Here is a 21461-nt window from a genome sequence, read left to right as displayed (position 1 = left end):
TGGACATAGCCTGGAAAAGGGGATTTACTGTAAGACTCAGAGAGGTCAAAGCTTAAATCCTACATTTGGAAAAGTAATTTGACAGTCATGGGGTTCACTTTTTGAAGTTCTCTGATCCTGGCCTAAAATACTAGCGCCGCTGCCTTGTTTAGTTAATAGCGAATTTAATAGGCAATCAGTTTTGTACGTGCGGTGGCAGCTGAATACAGCACAAGTAATTTACCTCACCTTGAAACTCCTCGTCTCAAATGTATCCCAGCTTTCTCCAAGCGTTTGTATTCATCTTTGATTTGTTGACTCTCCTCCTTCACCCTGTTGCCTTTCACTTTCAGTTCATTATTATTTTCCCTTTCAGAGACACCTTCACTGCTTCGTCTCTTCGCTTTGTGCTTTGAAGCCAAGCGACGGCAGGATTTACTGATGGAGATTAGGTGTGTTACAGTGGGTGTGTCCATGGTGTCATTTAGCAAGCCAGAGGTCATTGTTTAGCCCTAAAAACTCCGGCTCAGGAGCGGCAATCTTGTTACTTTAAGAGACGAAGAGGGAGCAACAAGGATGAAAGAAAGGGGATGAACTGGTCTGCACAGCGAGGACAACATAAAAACCAAACATACAGACATTCTAGCGCAAAATGAGACACAATCTCCTTTTACGGCCACACTGTGCTACCTGGCGTCTCAGTAATTACCACTGACAGTTATTTATCTCTTCAAGCATAACAGCAATTCTTTTTGCAACCCGTTATCAAGATGATGTGACAGCCATGATGCAAAATGTCGCGGAAATGAACTGAAAAAGTCGATAGTTTGATCGGAGCCCACTTCTATTACACCTCGGAGAGCCCCACCGCAGAAAAGCGACTATTGATCTGTGGAGCCTTTTGCTGAAAAATAACCTGCGTTAATCTCAGGGAAAGGGGTGAGTTAAATATAGAGGTGAGGAGAGAGATATCTAATAGGATTAGTCTGGCTCACACCTCTGCAGGTGCACATGGGTAAGAAAAGACATTCAGTGAACACAAAGGTTTTCTCACTGGTCGCGGACTACGGGCGTTTTGTTCACTGACAAAGTCAAATATCATGCAGTCATACATCACAAGTGAAGAGTGGCTGTAGGAGACTCTCACTGGAAACACAGTGAAGGATGTCAAGTAACAGAGGCTGACTGCTGCATGCAGTCACCTGTGGGCTGGCAGCCATGCACCAGCAGCCACTAATGAAACGAAATTCTTCTACTGGGCGCAGCTCATATTGACATCTTCACAACTTGGGCTAAACCACAGAATATCAAATGTTTACCCGTGAAAAAGTCAACTGACATATTGAGAAAAGAAATGATCAATTATTTGTGATTTTCAAACAATATGTACCAGGTGAAATTCAATAAAAAGACTGGGGGGGGGGACAAATACAGTTGTGATATTTAATATAAAATGACACATACATTGGTGACAAATGAATTTTGTCCTGTTAGAAATGGATAATAAATAAAACAAAAAACATTCACTGCCATTGACAGCTTTAGAAGTCAAATATCCGTGTTACCTGTGATGGCTAGCAGTGAATTATGAGTAAAAAAAATTAATAGTTGGTGCCAAGAGTAATAGTGTTAGTGCACCTACTTAGGATGTCAAAACAAGCCCCTGGTGTCAATACTGTAGAGCAATCCATTTGGTTCTGGTGCATTACAGGCGAGTTTTACAGTCATTGGTCTCTACACTAATCACAGCAGAGGAAAACAAGGCAACTGATGGTGAACAACTGGGACAAAGTTGCATAAACTGAGATCACTCAGAAACATAAAATCTGCTTGTTACCACCAGTTGACTCACAAATTAAAACCCAAAGCGTACTACACAGATTAAATGTATTCTATTATCATTGAACATTTGAGTTGAATCTTAAATCATTTACAAAGACACAAATGCTTTTTGTATATTTGAAAGATCTGGCTAGGCATCTTTCAGTTTGGTCACATCTGGACCAAGGGGGTGGAATAAATATAACAAAAGCTGCTACTTATCCCATGTCACATACATTCTTTTCATATTTAATTGGCAATTACAAATTTAAGAAAATGAAAGATAATGATTCTTTCATTATTTGTTTTTAAGGTACAATAACAAAAAAATTACCAAAACAATCCTGATTTTTCAATTTTAGGCTATGATTGAAAATATGATATGAAATGCTACTGAATTATATTTTAATATGCGTTTAATCATGTTTACATGACCTGAAAGTTTGGCACTGAGCATTAGTCAATTAGCTTCTTAGCCACCACAATCAATCCGGACCATGACTACGAACCGTAAAATGATTGGTCAGGCATATTATACAAAACAAATAAGTTTGAAGTAATATATTCAGTCATGCATTGTATTTGAAGTGGCACTATTTTCCTCTGCTGTTAGTTCAAGTAACTAAGTAAGGACCTGTATATGTAGCTACCCTGTCTGTGATTGGCTGCAAACAGTTCAATCATCCTTCCCGCAGTTAGTCGTGACAGGCTCCAGCACACCCATGACCGTAGTCAGGATAAGCGGTTAAAAATGTTTAAAAATGGAGGGATATTGTCTAATATTTTGGCTATGACCATCACAAACAGAAGCGTGTTGAAGTGGAAGCGGGAGATTTATGAATGTGAAATCCTCTCAAGGGAAAAAAGAGCCTCAAATCTGAAAGTTCGCTTGTGAAGGTTGCAATTTAGCAGCGAGGAAAGTAAATCAAGCAAATATTTGCATATTATTTTGAAAAAATCCCAATAATAAACAGAAGACTACTGAAGTTACCATAGCATGAATGAATAATGAATGGTTTTACATAGATTGTGATGCAGCTACTCTAGAAGCAGTATTATTTACTGCATTTATTGCACTTCAAAGTTTTTTTATATAGTAACTATATTTCATTTGTGGATTTTTGTTAATTTGTTAGTTAATACATTTTTAGAATTGTATTTTTATTGCATTATTTTTACTTCTCACACTTGACAAATAAAAAACAATAACTATGAATGAAATTAATAACGCGAAGAATTTTCAGGGAGAAAAATGCTTAAACCTTAGTTAGGGTGTAATGAAATGAAATAAAAACTACAGTGAAAAATTCAAAATTATTATAACACTGGTCCAGACTGATTGATACTGTATAATTACTAATGCTTGATACCAAACTTCCAGATCACGTAAAATAGAGTAATTAAATATCAAATTCAGTACCGTGTCTTATTTTTCCATTTTGCACTTTTGATCGGCGCCTTAGTGGTTAGCACAACCGCCTCACAGTATTTTGTCTGTTAAAGAAAATCATCAGTCCCTTTTTTTAAGCTTTCACTTTTGATTGCCAATTGAAAATGGAAAGAATGATGATGATACTCCAGTTGTGACTCTTCAAGACTTATTTTACCTTTTGATCTAACTTGCTCCTTTAAGAGAAAAATCAAGTGATGGTACAAGCCTCACTGGAGCTGTGTCTATCTTTCGAGCCTCTTTTACATTCCGCCCACTATCACAGCTTTGTTCTTCTGTACAGTATGTCAACCTGCTCAGTGTGTGTAACAAAGTACTCTCCAAAGGCATCACAATTCATCTCGCGCACTCCAGTTCTCCAGCTCAGACTGAAGCACATCAGAGTTCTGTGCCTCCAGGCTTAGCTCCACCTGCTCCTGAGTTTTCCTGGACTTGGCTCTGTCCCAGTCAGTTTTGGTTGTCTCATTGTTCCAGACTACTGAGGTCTCCGTGTCACTGATGTAGCCCGCGTCTCCTGTGTAGTGGGTCGGATACACCAGAAGTGGTTCTGCGGAGAAGGCATGGAGGTTCCGATCTTCAAAGTGGTCCATGTAGTCTAAACTAAAGTAGGAAAGGACGGCAACAAAAGTGGATTTACTAGGTGGCCAAGGGGCACAACTATAAAAATAGGTGGAGATAATGACCAAGAAAAGGGGGCAGACCCACACTATGTGAAGATTTGAGCATTTGGGTCAACACAATGAGTGCATTGCAATGTCTTGGATGCTATAACAGGATTCATGGTCCTTTTGCAGGAATCAAAACGCTTCACTTTTTCAAACAATAGTAAAATTCCACCATCATACAGAACCCAGTAAAGAACTAGAAATTAACATAACAGAATTTCTTCAACAAAAAGTAGTAAAATCCCACATAACTGTACAATGAGTTTCAAAATTATCCAATCAGATCTGCCAGCAATTTAATCATCTCAACTGTTAAATGGGAGTTTCGATTTGGACTGAAAAATGAACTACAGTGGTACCTCGGTTTTCGAACGTCTGTGTTTTCGTAAAAATTTCAAGATTTTTTTTTTGCTTGGGTTTTCGAACGAAAATTGGTATTTGAACACCCCAACCAGCCACCCACAACGATTTGCTATTGTGCTTTTGAACGCACCCCTGAAAAAAACGGAACCGACGTAACGCGCACGACGCAATCAGTTTACCCACACACTCCTCTGAAAGCGGGCGTGTCCGAGTATTGACTTTATTTTCTTCCAATTGAGCAATAGCAACCCCCAATCATGGCTCCAAAGAAGGCAAGTGGAACTGCTGGTGCTGAAAAAAGGAAAGTGGTGCGGAAAACTGTCGACTTCAAGAAGGATTTGATAGCCGAGCACAAATCTGGTGTGCGTGTTTCTGAGCTATCGAAGAAGTATGGCATTGCAAAATCGACGATCAGCACCAATCTGAAACACAAGTATACCCTCCGAGCAAGTGATGTTGCTAATGGAGCAACCGTGTTTGACCAAGCAGAGGCCACAGAGCTTGGAGGAAGTCGAAAAGTTGCTTCTTATTTTCGTAAACGAGCAGCAGTTAGCTGGGGATAGTGTTGGCGAAGAAGGGAGGAGATGTCGTCTGATGAGGCTGAAGGCAGGAAGGATGTCTCAAGTGCTGATATAAAAGCGATCTGCGCCAAATGGAACGAAATCCATAATTTTGTAGAACTCCATCATGCTAACAAAGCAGAATGTTGCAGAGCACTGCAAAATTTCAATGACGCTGTTTTCAGCCACTTCAGGAAGGTGCTCAAAAGACAGTCTACATTAGATTCTTTCTTTGTTAAAAAAGGGTGAGTCACCCCCACCGAAGACATTTGAAACAGTTGTTTTGCATTGCTTTTTTCTTTTGTTCCATTAACCCTACCTCTAGTTTTTCTATTTTTTTTTTGTACATGTTACGTACTTTCTGTGCAAATGAAAAATGTGTCTGTCCCCCCCCCCAGTATTGCTTGTTTAAAGTTCTTCTGCACTTTTGTTAATAAAAAAAGGTTTACAGGGCTGGGGACTGAGTCGCTACAGATACAGCATTGCACTCCCAGCCTAGCATACTTGACTGCTAAAGCATACATTTTAAGCAAAAAATAAATATATTTCTTAAATGATTTAATTATATAAGGTATTTAAATTACACATGTATTTCTACTATGCCGTTTCTTATCAGGAAAAGCTAAAAAAAAAAAAAGCTTTAAAAAAACTTTTTTCGGGCTGGGACACATTATTTCATTTTCCATTCATTGTAATGGGAAAACGCGCTTTGGTTATTGAATGTCTAAGTTTTCAACTGGCTTTCTGGAATGGATTGTGTTCGAGAACTGAGACAGCACTGTATTTGGATCAGATCTGGGAAAAACATCGTCTGACCGTTTCAGCTGGTCTCTGGGAAATTATCATTATCAATCGGCACAGTTTGGTAAAAAAAAAATGAATGGGTAGATCGAGAACAATACAACTCCCACAAAAAAATAAAACAAACAAAACGAGGTGGATGTATTCAAATCTGGGATATAAGAGATGTTGCACAAAAGCAAATCCGTGTCAGGAAAAATATGACCTTTTGGAGTAGGATTAAAAGAAAAAACAGGAGCGAGAGAATTTGTACTCACACAGGATGTTTGTCATACATGACAGGAAGGAACTCATCCACAGGAAGCATCTTTTTCAGAGGCTCAGCTTTGAGGAGCTTTTGGGCTCCTTGCAAGGACAACATGTAGCCTAAAGTCCAGTAGGAGTAGTCAGCCTCCACCAGATTGTGAACATTCGGTACTGACTTCTCTGGATGATCCACTTGCATTCGCTTCCGTCCAATATAACTGCATGAGTGAGTCAAGGGAGACAGTTATAGAGTCCAGCAGATGTAAAATAATTTCTTTCACTCTTTTCGTGGAGTCTATGAATGTGAAAAGACGAGGTCAGAGTGATTTGTGTCTGGTCATTGGTATCGAGGAAAAAGCAGATGACAGATGGAAGGATTTCTTTGTATAAGGGAGCAATAATCCTCTCTATTTTTTTAAACGGAGTTTACATTGCGTTCAAAGAAGCAACACTCACATAAGATCCCAGTCAAGCTTGTGCGTGGTCACCTCCTGCAATAACGCCTGGAGACGGCGTTTAAAGAACACCTCGAAGCGCAGGTCGTCCTCAATGACCAGAGATGTGTGCAGACCGCGATCCACTATCTGCACATGGAAGCGCACACACATTCAATGTTGGAAGCCATTTTTCCTTTTATTTTGAAGCAAATTCTAATTAGATGCAAGCATGCAAGCCCTTTTAACAAAAGAAGAAAAAAACAAACAAAGATTATCCAGTCCCTTACAGATATGAATATTTATATGATTGAGATTAGGGAGGGTGGCAGTATGTTACAAACAGGAAAAATTATGTAAAGCATCTTTTGCAAAGGCCATTTTATGTTCAGTAAATGTAAAGTATCTGACTAATTCTCAATTTTACAAAGACACTAAAAGCAGCGTGAGAGCTGTAAAACAAATGTTACAATTTCAGAAATTTTAAATCACTTTAATAGAAATAATAAGGGATTGACCATTTCAGGGTGTACCCCGCCCCTTGTCCGTTGTTGGCTGGGATAGGCTCCAGCACTCCTGCTAACCTCGTGAGGTTGAGCAGCTCAGAAAATGGATGGACTTATAAGGTGCTTTTATAGACACTCGACAACGCTTTACAATTTCATGCATTATTCATTCACGCCTCAGACACACCCAAGTGATTGTAAGCTATGTGCGTAGCCACAGCTTCTATTCTGCGTCTATGGCCCCTCCAACCACCACCAAACACACAACCACTTTCATTTGTAGGCAATGTGGGTTAAACGTCTTGCTCAAGGACAACGACAATATGCATTCAGGCAGGGATATAAACCGGCAGCCCTCAGGTTACAGATCACACTCTTCCCCTCAGCGCCCCTTTATTCAAAATTCAAGATTTTTTTTTTCTTTAATTTGGTGTATCTGATTCCTCCAGAAACTGTAACTAAACTGTTAACAATACATTGTTTATCCAGGTTTAAGGATATTCAAATTAACAAAAAGATTTCACACATGCTGAAACAAAGTGCAATAACTGTTATGAATCTAGTGACCGAACCCTCACCTCCTTCCAGATGTTGTAATGAGAGAGGAAACAGCCTAGTTCCCCCTTGGTGAGAGGTCGACCGTGATATGGATCTTTGTACCCCGGCAGCATATTAATCCCCATCGCCTCAATGTCACTCGTGTTCAGAGCTCTGATTAACAGAAGACAGATAAATAAGGAGATTAGCGATGGGAATAATATGTCGCATGGATGTGATTATTTAACAGGGAAAACAATCTCACAAAAAAAGTTATAGCTGCATTATCTGATGACACATAAAACAGGTGGAAAACTAACCGATGATCAAATTATTTGACATAACCCTTCATAAACGCTTGCGTTGGCTCTTGTTCGACAGCAGGTGTAAATAATGAAATTGCACATATCCTCTTTTTGAACTGTAAATCCCCAATTAATCTCATTTTAATTGAATTTGCAAATGCTGGGAGACTCATAGCCCAAATGAGTTGGCTGGTGTAAGGAGGGAGGATGACGAGGTGAAACGTACTTGCCATCCACAGCAGCAATAACTTTACAACTGAGCTCCATCTCACGTAAACTTCTTAGCATGCGCTCACGGCGGTCAGCTCGCCGCACTAGATTTATCATGAAAACCTGCGTGCAGACAAATGCAAAAATCTCATAAATTACCTGTGTGTCTTTTTGCTTATAGAAGTTTGACAAAGACAAGACTGTACCTCATCAAAGCTAATCTTGTTGGGCTGTTTGGGAGGAAGAGTCAGGAAGCTGGAATATTCCAGTGGCGGATTTTTCACTTTGAAAGAAGACAGCAGAGGGTTACAAAGAGAATATGTAATGAATCAGAGGCTCCAGAGATGCAGCCTTCAGCTCCAAATGCCTTTCCCACTCAAATTGAGCAAAGCAAAGGTATACAGTCGATTTTATCATCCTTCACGGCTTGAGTCCTTCCTCTAATGATGATAACATATCGTGTGGCATAGAAACCAATATGACTAGAGAGCACTTTGGTCACCGAAATATTTTTTCAGTAGAATTAATCCCTAAATCAAAAACATTGACTCGATGCTGTGATGAACTCCAAAGATTAAAGAGTGGATGAGCTTTCTGTTGTGTATAATACATAATTAATTATTTTCTATAATTGTCTGCCAATGTTGGAAACTAGAGAAACAGACCAACTATACAACTATTGTAGTCGTAAAATGAAACCTACTTTAATTTCCCAACACAAACTGTTGTGTTGTAGTCACTCACATATGAAAAAAGTACGAGTATGGTCCGTCATGCCCGCAGATAAAGTTGCGGGTGTGATTCGGGATGGAATGTCAGGACCTTAAAATAACTTGTTGTTATACCCGAGTATGTAGTTGTTACCTAATATCATTATCATAATTTATTGAGATTGCACTGAGACAGACATTTTTAAAGTGGTCAATAGGGATTCAATTTCAAAACCAAGTATTCATATAATCAAATCATTTTATTTCATCATGATGTATTGTTATAATCTACCATAATTTACGGCGCTATCTATTGTCAATCCATTGATGAAAGATAGCAGTAGATCTATATTTTCCTAAAGCATGTAGAGGGGAAAAGTTTTCAACTTCAAGATAACGCGGTATCACGGGAGAAAATTACCATTCACATTTAGATATACGTATTGACAGACTAGTCTAATGTTAGAACTTAGATCAAGTCAAAGTAAATCACAATCTTATACTTATTATGGGTAGATACTGAAACAATACCTGTGTTATATCCCAGAAATGTTTTCAGTGTAACTGAATTTCCTTTGACATGGCTCATGATGTTAGTGATTTTCAACGTAAATGTGATCGCAGTACGTGAAGAAGCTCCGAACATGTGCTTTTGGCATCACTTCCAAACATGCTCAGTACGGTTAACTTGCATTTCCTGTTTCTGGGTGAATACTGATTGTTTAGGGTTCAGGCTTCTTTTGTTACCAACGTTAATGAAATAAACACATAAATTAGTGTCAACACCAACATTCCCTCTAATTTTTTAAGTGGCTGAGCAAACACACTAAGCCCGTGAGCGCCCCCTTTGACCACTGTGAGCAACATCAGATGTATGCACTGTGGTCAGATCAATGTCATCCATTGAAGCTACACGGCTCATTCAAAGATTCAGATTACATCATTTACATTCCCATCAGAACATTTTTAAGAACAATTTTGTGTTTTTGCAAACTTACAATGAAAATGTCAATAAACAAAAAAATACAATGCTGACCAGACCAACTATGAACTGTAAATTTGAAGGGTCGCTTGCAACTTTGTTTCTTTTTTTTCCCCCCCACTTACAATGTTATCCCTGTCTGTTTTTCTTGGTGTAAAACTGAATTATTGCTTGCAGAATATCTTTAGCAATGCAAGTTGAAACCTGAATGATGCTCCAAACAGTTTTAAGGTTAATATTATGTTGCCTCCTATATTTAAAATACAGAATTACATTTTTGTGCTCTGTTTGTCTGTGCCTTCATCCTCGATCAGGCTGTGCCAAGATGGAATTTTGACATTATACACCATCCTGTACTTTCCATTTTGGCTTCAGACCAGACCTTTTTTTACTAAAAAAAGAAAAAAGAGAAAATCTCATCCAGTTTCACTACTTTTTCTTCTATTATTCACGTACCCCGACATTCATTAAAGCAACAGCACTTTTTTATTTATTATTTTTTTACTTTTACCATTATTATCGAGAGTAAACACAAGCAGCATGTCTAACTGTCTTTGCTCTACGTTGCCGAGACTGTGTGGGTGGACGGTGTTTGTAATTATGAGTGTACCCCTTTAAGAGCCGAAGGGGGGCAGAGTCAGGTAAACTAGCAGGAGACCGTGTGCTTCCGTGTTTAAAAAAAAAAAAAAAAAAAAAAAAAGAGTCAGGCTGTGTACACTGTGATTTTTCGTGCTCGACTGTGCAGATTTGCGAGTGCGATGGCGCAATCGCGCCCGTCAAATTACAGTGACTGGTCTTGCCTTTTTATATATGCATGTTCTTGCGTTTGAACTCACCCATAATCTCAAGATGAGTGTGCAAGAAGCTCTCTGCTTCATCCAACAAAGTAGCATGGGAACGCACGGGCACAGGAAAATAGCCATAGGTTTCTTTGTTGCACACATACATCTGAACATCTGACAACAACAGACGATGATCATCAATCCACATCACACGTATTCATCACCGCCAAGCCCAAAAAAAAAAAATAATAATCCCCGTCTCACCTGCCATGCGAGCGGAGTATGCAAAGACGATGACATCATCAAGGGCCCAGGTGTACTCTGGGTGTGGTGGGTGAAAAGCCAACTGACGAGAGGCTTCCTTCCGTAAGTCCACCAAGTATGTTGAGTGGACCATCGGCACTGCAAAGCACCCTAGACGCTCCTGCTTCCTGATTGGAATGTAGGCTGGCGTTCGCTTGTAGTAACCCTGCCGGGATGGTCAAACATGTTAGACCCTCATTCATTAACCAAGCCACAAAAAAAAAAAAAATATGTATTTTTAATAGCACACTTTATTACACAAATGATTAAATATTAAAGATTCTGCTACTGGCTGAAAGGCAGATGTACAAACCACAATATGTGAAGGAAAGTACTCCATCAGAATTACAATTACCAGTAATACAGTTTTATAGACTGTGACCATAATTTCCTCTGCTGCATCTGAACATCTGTTTCCGAATGATTGAGGACATTCCTGTATTTGGAATTCGGACACACGACCAGTTTCCTGACTCCTATTATTTCTCAGGTGTGTAACTCATGTATGTGCTGATAGGCCATACTGTAAATCTCACGTGCATTTTATACAAGAAAGTATCAAGTGCAATCACCTTACAAGGAACTGTTCTATAAGTACAGTACTATAAATTCATGTTTGGTGTGAATGAGAGTGTGAACGGTTGTTTGTTTCTATGTGTCTTGCGATTGGCTAGCAATCTGTTCAGGGTGTAACCCGCCTCTTGCCCAAAGATAGCTGGGAGAGGTTCCAGCACGCCAGAAACCCATGTGAGGATAAGCAATACAGAAAATGAATGGATTGATGGGTCATGCACTCTAATTCACTTGGACAGTTAAATCAGACCCTATATAAGAGCTGCACTTAAAAGCATGCCTTTAAAAACATTTTCATGCTCAGTTGTCATCATCTCATAAAGAGACAGGAAGAGCCCTGTCATTTCCAATGTCCTCCACAGTCTACAGATCCATGCCAGCTTTATATGACGTATAAATAAAATGAAAGCAATATAAATCATTTCAAAACATTTTTCAACATTTACATGAACTAAAACAATCGATTTTGATATTTTCAAGAGAGGAAGTAAAAATAAACAGCAATAATATGGTTACACAATGTCCTCACGGTCTTTTCATTGGGATTATCAAAATGAACTGATCAAATTCAAACTCATGTTAAATGGAAGTCAGTACACACACCTGCCACCATTTAAAGTGGTTCTGATTCACCCCAAAAAAATTTCAGCATTTTGTAGTAGTTTTTTTCCGACTTCTTGATTTTTGCTTTGTAGCTGAAGCCTCCCATTTTACCACTTACTTCTATTTTAAACTGTTCATAATTCCGTAGACCGTTTTTTACGACCACAGTTACAACTGAAGAACAAAAGTCCCAAAGCATGATGCTGCCACCAACATTTCACCATTAAATATGATCTGAGCATGCAATATTTTTAGTGTGTCTATTATCAGATAAGCAAAATGACTGCCAAAGATAGACACCTAAAAGTTAAATGGCTTTTCTTATTGGTCAGCTCATGGGCTTTGATGTCATAATTCCCCGATCCAATCAATTACGTCATTGATTGGCTCCGCAAAAGACATTTACTCCTCGTCGCCATCATGCACAGTACAGTATATCTGGATCCAAAAACTAGTTTATGTTTATATAGCAGTATTTACATAGTTTTTTTCCATGTCTGACGCCCAATAAAATTATTAAAAAAACGAGTTTGTGACATGGAATAGACAACACGTAATGCCCGGATCAGATAAGACAAATTTGCTCTTTCACGATTGCACTATGTCGGACAACTGCAATTAAATCTTGTATTCCAATACCACCGCATCCTGTTTTTTAACAATCACTGGAATTGATCTTGTCCACTCAAATGCGACCAGATACACTCATTACCATGGCGACAACAACAAGAGTAGATCACGACGACTGTATTATGAGGAATAAATGCAGAAAAACGTGTGTTGGTAGTCACCAGTGCTCGGGAGAGAACTTTAATTCAAGGATTGCTTGTGTTCACGCACTTTTATCACGATACAGTTTCAATGCAGGTAACAAAACCTCATGTAGCATAGCAAGCCGGTGCTTGTTCCGTCGCATCTCGCTCTAAAGATTTGGTGTATGTGAAGCAATTTAATTCCAGTAATTTAATTGTAGTAAGTTTGCAGTTATTGGTTCTGTCATGTTGTAGTGTTGATTTGACCTTACTGATTAGAATACATGATCTGATTAGAGCAGTGATTTCCCGCCTTTATGGAGCGAAGGCATATATTTCCCACTTAAAAATCTCACAGTACACCAACAAACAAAAGTGTTATAAAACGTAGATATATTAATTAGTGGATGTACTTACTGCCATCTAATAGAAGACCATTAATTTGTTCTGTCTTTCACTGGCATAAATAGGTGAACAAAGATACATTAGTAAGTTTCTTCGGCTTGTCCCGTTAGGGGTCGCCACAGCGAAACGCTCATATTTGTTTGGGACAGTTTTTACGCCGGATGCCCTTCCTGATGCAACCCCTCTTGGGGAGTGGAGGCCCAAGTGGGATACGGACTCACGACCCCTGGTTTACCAAACCAACGCTCTAACCACTGAGCTACGGGGCCTCTCTGATGAACAAAGGTGCATTATTTATTGTAAATATATATTTTTGAGCAATTACATACGAGTACATACACTCAATAAGCAGGTCATTTAAATACAGTTATTGCTCCAAATGCCGGCGATCGGCCCATAAGATCCTGATCGTGTGATTGGCATTATTTTAATACATAACTGAATAATTTGTTTCAATAATATTTCAACATACTCAATGAATATGAGTGAAATAATATAGAGTTTTCGTAAGCTTACAAATTTGAAGGACATGTACGGTGGCTCTAATATACAGTGTGAATGGCTCATAAATGACCACCAAAATTACCTGTGAAGTCATGCCACACCAGAAGTTGGAGTATGCGGCTCTGGACTCCAACATTGGAGCAACAATGGTCTTGTTTTCTCTCATTAGTTTCCACAACACATCTGGGTTGGTGAGCAGGTTGTCACAGTCGGCCACCTGTAGACAAAGACAAAAAGAGTGTGAAACTGCAGGTGAACACAATGCCTGAATGAAAAGACCACTGTTCTGCTATTGGACCTTCTGTGGATTCTTTAACCACAAATAAACTGGATGAAAATCTGTCTGGCTGGGAACCAAAACAAATATGCAAGGAGCTCTTCTTGATTTAAAAAAAAAAAAAAAAAAACAAACGTCCATTTCAATACATGTAACCATAGCAACAGGATGTATGCTTTATAATCCACTGCTGAACATCTCTGTTACCTCCACCTCCTCCATTTAAATATCCAAAAACATAGTAGGTGGATAAAATATGTCTAAACATTGTAGATCATGTTTCACTAGGACGTATTGTGGGTGTCTGACCATTTCTAGATTTTGCAATTAAAAGCGGGCAAGACATCAGTTCCTCTACATTAAAATGTAAATGTATGTCAGTTACACTGAGGATTTTTCACATATTTTCATATCATCACTTAATTTAAAATTTCCTTGTGGCTTTAATGTCTGACCATCCATTTATCTATCGCGCAGAGTGCATAACAAAAGCAGCTCCTTGCAGGACGTTAATTGAATGAAATCATACCAGAAGGTAGTCAGCCCAGATCTCACGGGCTGTGTCCAATGCCCCCTGACGAAGTTTCATGACATGTTCATAACGAAGATTATTCCAGTGTTTGGGCCCCACCTCATCCTCAAAGGCACTTGATGAGCACAGATAACACTGATGTTAAGATCTCAAACACAGTGGCTATCGATCACTCAAGGACAATCAGTCAATCAATCTGTCTGTCTGTCTGCCACTCCCCCCCCTCCCTCAAAATTACCTGGATGCATCATCAGGTCTCCACTCCACATAGTGATAGTCATTCTGCACCTTGATGAGCCACTCTCGAAGCAGGGCAGTGGTATTATCTATGTTGTGATCTGTCGCCACCCTGTGGGAAGATGAGATTTTGAAACTTTTTCAGTGACGTCTGACTGAAACACAAGGCACTTCATAGAGGCAAAGATTAAATATATTGGAACAGCAGAGGTGCTGATGCCTAATTAAAATGTCTCCCTGTAAAATATGGTCTTCATAAAAAGTATTCAACAATGATATAATTTGGCTCCACTGGTTCAATGACTGAATTTGGAGCACCGTATCAATCACAGTGGTGTAATATAATCACCTCATTAGTCTGGCACAGAAATGCCCACAGCTTGTGCCTATTCTGTTCTGTCCTACTCCATTTACAATGACTTCAAGCCTGGACACCACTGCCACCAATACCAATAGCAAGAAGTGTCAGTGATGCATATTAATATCTCAATGTGAACATCAATCGTAGTTTAAGTTCGTATTTGCATTAGATAGAGTCTGCAGAGTGAAAATTGAAAAATACGAACTTCATTAAAATGTTTGCATTACAGGTGCTTCTCTAAAGTATCTCTCACTAGGAATGCAGGTGAGCTAGAGAGAGTCCCAGAAAAATTTGGGTGACAGTCATCAGCCAATTGCAAGGCACATTTCGACAGAGAAGCATTCACACTCACAATCACACCTGTCATAATTTTGAATCTTCAATTATACGATATGTTTTTGTAATGTGGGAGTCGAGTACCTGGAGAAAACCCACGTAAGCATCGGTAAAACGTGCAAAATATTCCAAACAGCTTCCAACTGTGAAGCACACAATATATTGTCACACCTTGAAAATTATTATTTGGAAGATTTCAAACTGCCACATTTCAGGCTTCAAACATAAAGATCTAAAATTAAAATTCTTGCTGTCTGCAATAGCCAAACAAATCTTTGAACATGATGGACAGAGACAAAGAGTGACACATGGAACGCGTAGGTCTGAGAAAAAATAAATGTTCTCCCTACTGCATCATGTAGCTGTTGATGGGCAGCGTGCTCCTGGCAGTTATTTTGCCATGTGTGTGTGGTGTTCTAACATTCAAGTGCTGCCTCAGCACTGACATGCCACCACTTCACAGCACAGCCATCTTCATGTTCTCATGCTCCCTCTAATGTCTACATGTTTTCCCTGAACAGGATAGCACACCTGCACTCCAATACAATGACGCGCTTCAACAACATTTATGTATTTTTTTTAAAGACGGATGTAGAATTACTTACTTTGAGAAAAACTGAACTACTCTGAAATATAATGCAATGATAACATTAAGTGTAGTCATTACATCCAACTCGTGGCTCTGAGGATGAGGGTTTGAATTCAAAACCGGGCCATCGCATTTGTAGTTTGCGTGTCTCAGTGAGGAGTTTTTATCCAAGTACTCTGACTCCCCCCCCACGTTCCAAAAACATGTATACAAGACTGATTCAAGACTAAACTGTCCTTAGATGTGAATGTGGGGGTGAATGGTTATTTATCTAAATGTGCCACACATTTAGGGTGTAGGTTGCATCTGGCCCAAAGTCGGCAATAAGCTCCTGCTCACCTGTGAGTGACGATAGCCAGTATAGAAGATGGATGGCTACATGGATAAATTGAAGTAGATTGTGCATAATATGGTCAAGACAAAAGAGGTTTTTAGAAGATTTGTTTTGTGGCCACATATGTCCCAGGCTCTTCCCACTTATGAAATAAAACATTTCTTTGTTAAGGTAGCATTACATGATTGTCATACATTTTACTTCCCATGCAAAATACATTGTTTTTCCTCCTCAAAAAAATGTTTTCCAGTCAGCTAAACAATTTAGAAATATAGTCGTTTTCTTCATAAAATTGGGTTTTTGAGAATTAGGGTTTTGCATAGCCCATTCAATTATTGAACGGGCAGACATTTTTAATACATCGTACTCTTCAAACATCAACTACTCAGCAGTTGTAATGATGTCACCTTGATTAGAGTACATGGATAATTTGTCCACTCTGTGACAGTGACATAAAAGTTTGCTGTCCCTAGTGCACTCAACATGGAAACGAAAAATGTTTTTTGAAAAATTGAATCTGAACACAGGTTGAATTTGCATAATTTAAACTACTATTCATATTGTATCAGTCAGACTGCCAAAAGAAAGTTTGAAATGAAGGCGAGTAATATGATTTCTTCTCAACTCGATGAGAGTTTTTTTCTTCTCTCATTTAATAACACAAAGTCTCGTGTTATTTGTATATTTTTGAATATTTTTTTGACTGAACATTGGTGGTCATAATTTATACTATTTTAAGGATATAAAGACTTGGAGGCTGCGCTGCACTACTCTTTGGAAGGGCAAAACCTTGCATTCCATTCAAAATGCAGTTTCCCACGTGTCAGTTGCACTATTAAAACATTAGCAACAAAACCAGAGGTAAACAATGGAAGAGACCCGAGATAAGTGAGAATGCAGGCTTTGTGGAAGGTTATTCACCATCCTGCAAGTCCACGCAGCACACGCTGACACCATAAGAATCGTCATGTATGGGTTTATATGAGTCTGCTTGGCAGGGTACTTCATCTTCACTTGTCAGGTTGAAATCTACAGGTATCGACAGGTGGCCCGGGCCACTGAGATTATGTTTTGAATTGTTCTTTTATGGAGAACGCATAAAAAAAGGCTGTGCTCAGGTTGTCACCTGGGTATGTTAATCTTAAACGTCTGGCCAGAATCCAGTGAAAGAGATGAATGCATGCCGGTTTACCACATTCAAAGGAGCACTCACTTGGTTTAACAATATACAGTATTTACTTTTGTCTAAATGTACTTTAAAAGCATGAAATTATTCTAACCACATTCAAGCCTCCTTGCCGCTTTTGGCACTCTGTTGCTTTGCTTGGGTTTCAGAATATAAATGAACCTGTTGAATATGAAGGCAAATGAATAGATGAGATTCATCTCCAGCAAGCATGTCTACTGGCACAGGATCAAAATGAGGTGAACTGTAGAGATAATAAATGTCTGGAAGGCTGGGGATGGATAAAAGCAAGAGAAATACATTGCGATCAGTGGAGGGAAATTACATTTGAAGGAAGTATCTGTACTTGGAGTATTTGTTTTTATGATGACTCTTTACTATTACTCCCTACATTTAAAAACAGATACAATATATTTAGGCATAGATATATTTACTTTCGTGTCTACTTGGTCAAAAAAGGCTTATTTGGCAAAACCTCTGTTCAAACACCTCAGATGATAACACGTCGTTAAAAAAAAGATAAATTGAATAAAGCAAAGTTAAGGTTGGAATCTTCATTTGACAGCAATTTGTTTTATTAGACAGATAAAAACAGGGACAGCAATGATACGGAGTAATGTAAACTAGACAACGTTAAAGGAATATTCCATTGAACAATGAAAAGCCTTAATGCGATAGGTCATGTTATATGTACTGTACCTTGAAAATTTGAGGTTAATCTGATATCATTTAATGGTGTTTTGACAGGGTTTTTAATCGGTAATTACGAATTTTCATGGGCGCCACCATTCTGGTGAGTCACATGACCCACTTCCGCAATTGCGACGTATTCTGTGCATGAACAAAGAAACCATGGGCGATTTGTAGTGTATCACATGGAGTAAGGCCACCATCGGACACGTGAAAATGCCCCTACTGTATCGCAAAATTTTGCCATAATTTGGATAGAAATAATCTGAGGAAGGCTCGGTGGGATATTCTGCCCATTTCAGGATCCAGTGGCGAGCGAAGTGTGGTATCCCTGAGCCGGATGACATATGTAGTATAAGTGTATTTGCGTATTTATTTAAGACCAACATTTTTAGAGTACAATAAGTCTCTGAATTCTTTTAAGTAACATTATTATGATTTTGATAACCAATGATGACAAGAGTATTTTTTACTATTAATGCGACTTCTTGTGCTTCATGTCATGCATGCGTTGAGACTTCCATCCATTAAACATGAACCAAATTCAATTTGATTTGCCATCATGACGGTACAATGGTGAACAGTTCTTGCCGACAAAGGCATGTCTTTTATTCGTTTAAATATCTCGTCTTTATGCGAAGTTGGCAAAATGTTGATTGGCAAAGTAGAGTTCGAACGCTTTGGCATACTACCCATCTGTGAATTTAAACGCACAGCAGAACCCTTCCTCTCCACAAAGGCTGTCCATTCTTGTTGAAAACTTCGGTACTCCTCATATTTTTTTCTTTGAGCGACCTTTGTCAAAAGTTTCCATAATTATTGTTCCAACATGATCAGTGCTCTACCCTTCTGCGCCTGTGGTTAGTTAGCTTGTCAGACTCCGCGTCATTTTCGTCCAAAGAGCCATCCAAATATTCACCAGTATTTACAGCTAGGGGTTCAAATCTGTATGGACATGTAGGAATAATTGTGATCATAATTATCATACATCTGCTTCCAATAAAGAAATGCTTTGCTCTGCTCTAGATAACGTGGCAGCCTCCTAGCAGGAGGTAGCAAGAACAAAAACATCTAATCATCAGAACTGTTAGAACTGCTGCCTGTTAAAGAAATGATGACCACACATGTATTCAGCAATCTTCCACACATGTACACGTTGTTTTAAACTGTTTTGCTTGTTGTCTCGTTTTTATAACATCCATGTAAATAAGGGGCATCTTAAAACTAAATAAATAGAAGTGCTGAGGAGACAATCAGAGAGTGCAGTGGTGAATTGTACGAGACAGTTCCTCTCCTCTCTCCTCGCGAGACTTGAACTGGTGTCTTTGCTTCCTTTTTTGTCCTGTTTAATGAATGTCTGATTGGTGAACCTGACAGGACATATTCCTGTCTTCCCTATCAACCAATACTGCTATTTCTTCATCATATGAGCATAAATCCAAGAAATCAGCGCCGTCCGTGATTTTGTATTCCTTTGTTCACGCACGGAATACGTCACTTCCTGTTTTTTTATATCACGTGACTCCCCAAAATGGCGCTGCCCATGAAAATTCATAACAGTTGATAAAAATCTTCTGAAAACACCATTAAATGATATCGGATTGGCCTCAAATTTTCTAGGGACAGTACATATGACATGACCTATCGGATTCAGGCTTTTCATTATTCAGTGCCGTATTGCTTTAACAACATAGACAAGAGTAGGACAAGCAAGATATTCCCTATCTGTGGCCTTGTTTACAAGACTTCTTGGTGTTGTTGGCTACAAGAACAAATCATGGCAAATGTTGTGTCTTTCACCAGCACTTTCTGTCATACAAAGAAGAAAAAGGGAACTGTTCTGTTTTTGTGTGTGTAATATGGGTTTTGCTTTTAGAGTCAAAATCTAGTTTTAATCTACACCATTTTTTCCCCACATACAGGAGTGAAATCAATACTACTTTCACAAGCTTCTCTTTTTCCTTTTGGTTTTACATAAGTATCTTTTATTTCTCTTTAAGTAGAGGACAGAGCGTGAGAACATTGGCCTCCTCTGTCAGGGATAGAAGGAAATTAATCTTCTGTAGCTTTTGTGCCAGGATTGTGGAATAGAGTGAGGCGGTGTTTCCAGTCGAGTCTACAGATGTGGCAAAAAAGGCGGCGAGGGAGGGAGAGCAAGGGGGAACGAGAGACGATCCAAAACTCAATGGAACCTTTCAGAGAGACACGAGTCGACATCACTCCCAGATGATTCAAGTTGCTTTTTAACCAACACATGAATGAGTTCAAGCGTCCCAAAACCATCCAAACGCAACGCATGAATAAATGAAAGTTCAGGGTTAGATATACTGCCTGAGACGAATGAGGCTAAAATAAGGATGTCTACTACTAAAGCATTGTTTATCCAACGTTAGTTACGACCACACCTGCGTTGACACTTTTTATCAAACTTTCCCACTACAGCTGTTATTATGTGTAAATGCGAAAATAGTGACTTCGCAGTCGGAGCAGCAGCACTCACCACAGAGCAATGCGGTCCTTCGGGTACCGGATGCGCTCCAAGGCACCGAGGAAGAGCGGCAGAGAGTGCGCCGAGTTGCGGCAAACCAGCGCCACAACCACCCGAGGGGCGAGGAGAGGGGACTCGGGGCTCCAGCGCTCCTCGGGGAAGTAGCCCCGGCTCCGGCCCAAAAAGTTAACGAACAGCAGGGCGGATAGTAGCGAGGCGATGCGGATGAAGGGCATGGCAGGGACAGTTAGCGTTGAGTCGCGAGAAGGACACGGACGGAAGAGAGGTGAGAGGTTAGAGGTGAGAGGTCGCAGGGGCCCCCGCTGTCTGTTGTGTTATGCCGATAGTGGCGACATGGCGGAGGAGGTGGCTGAATTAAAGGGGAAGGTCCAGACGGGCCCCAGAGAAGCTCCGCCTTCCGAACAATGTGCTGTCGTGTTTTCGTAAACATGACGAAGCCCACAGCAGACTTCCACAGTTATATCAAAAAGAATATTTGCCCAAAAATCATCTCCGTCTGTGGCCTAAATGGCCTTGGTTCCTCCCAGTCTGCGTGCTTGTGTGCACGAGCGCCATCGTCTCCTCGCCTTTAAGAATGCTGGCCCTCGATCGATTGTCATCCGGGAAATCGAGAAGCATCCACACAGGGGGCTTGGGACTTTTCTCTGCATTTACAAATGGAACACGAGTGGTCTCGCTCGTTACGTAATCTATGTAATCATCCCTAGTAATCCTACTAGCCCACTCACACACTGCACTCGAAGTACAAATACGCAAAACAATTTTGCAAAAGTTGACCCACTTTATGCTTGACCAGCTCAACTCTGTCACGAATCATGACACGAGCTCAAATGTCAGTCTTCTAAGAAAAGCCTGAGAAGAGAAGCTGGACAGTGAGGAACATTTATGAAAAAGAAAACATTCAAGAAGTGTCACCGGT

At 39.6% G+C, this 21461-nt stretch overlaps 1 protein-coding gene across 2 annotated transcripts; it reads right to left on the bottom strand.

The window, feature by feature from the left end:
- Positions 1 to 1408: 1408 nt before the first annotated feature.
- LOC133505932 (procollagen galactosyltransferase 1-like) lies at positions 1409 to 21441 on the bottom strand. Of its 2 annotated transcripts, none has more exons than XM_061829498.1 (12): positions 20534 to 21433; positions 14539 to 14649; positions 14298 to 14415; positions 13574 to 13708; positions 10616 to 10820; positions 10406 to 10525; positions 8084 to 8160; positions 7894 to 8000; positions 7404 to 7536; positions 6342 to 6469; positions 5897 to 6103; positions 1409 to 3850 (listed from the first exon to the last, which is right to left on the bottom strand). In XM_061829498.1, the coding sequence occupies exons 1-12, from the start codon at positions 20755 to 20757 to the stop codon at positions 3580 to 3582; spliced, it is 1836 nt and encodes a 611-aa protein (XP_061685482.1). In that variant the 5' UTR covers positions 20758 to 21433; the 3' UTR covers positions 1409 to 3579. The 2 variants fall into 2 exon arrangements, with proteins under 2 accessions (XP_061685482.1, XP_061685483.1); XM_061829499.1 differs by having other exon boundaries at positions 3600 to 3797; positions 20534 to 21441.
- Positions 21442 to 21461: the final 20 nt, after the last annotated feature.

The sequence above is a fragment of the Syngnathoides biaculeatus genome, chromosome 9 (assembly GCF_019802595.1).
Source record: "Syngnathoides biaculeatus isolate LvHL_M chromosome 9, ASM1980259v1, whole genome shotgun sequence".
Classification (NCBI taxonomy): domain Eukaryota; kingdom Metazoa; phylum Chordata; class Actinopteri; order Syngnathiformes; family Syngnathidae; genus Syngnathoides; species Syngnathoides biaculeatus.
This window is presented reverse-complemented; position numbering and strand designations above follow the sequence as displayed.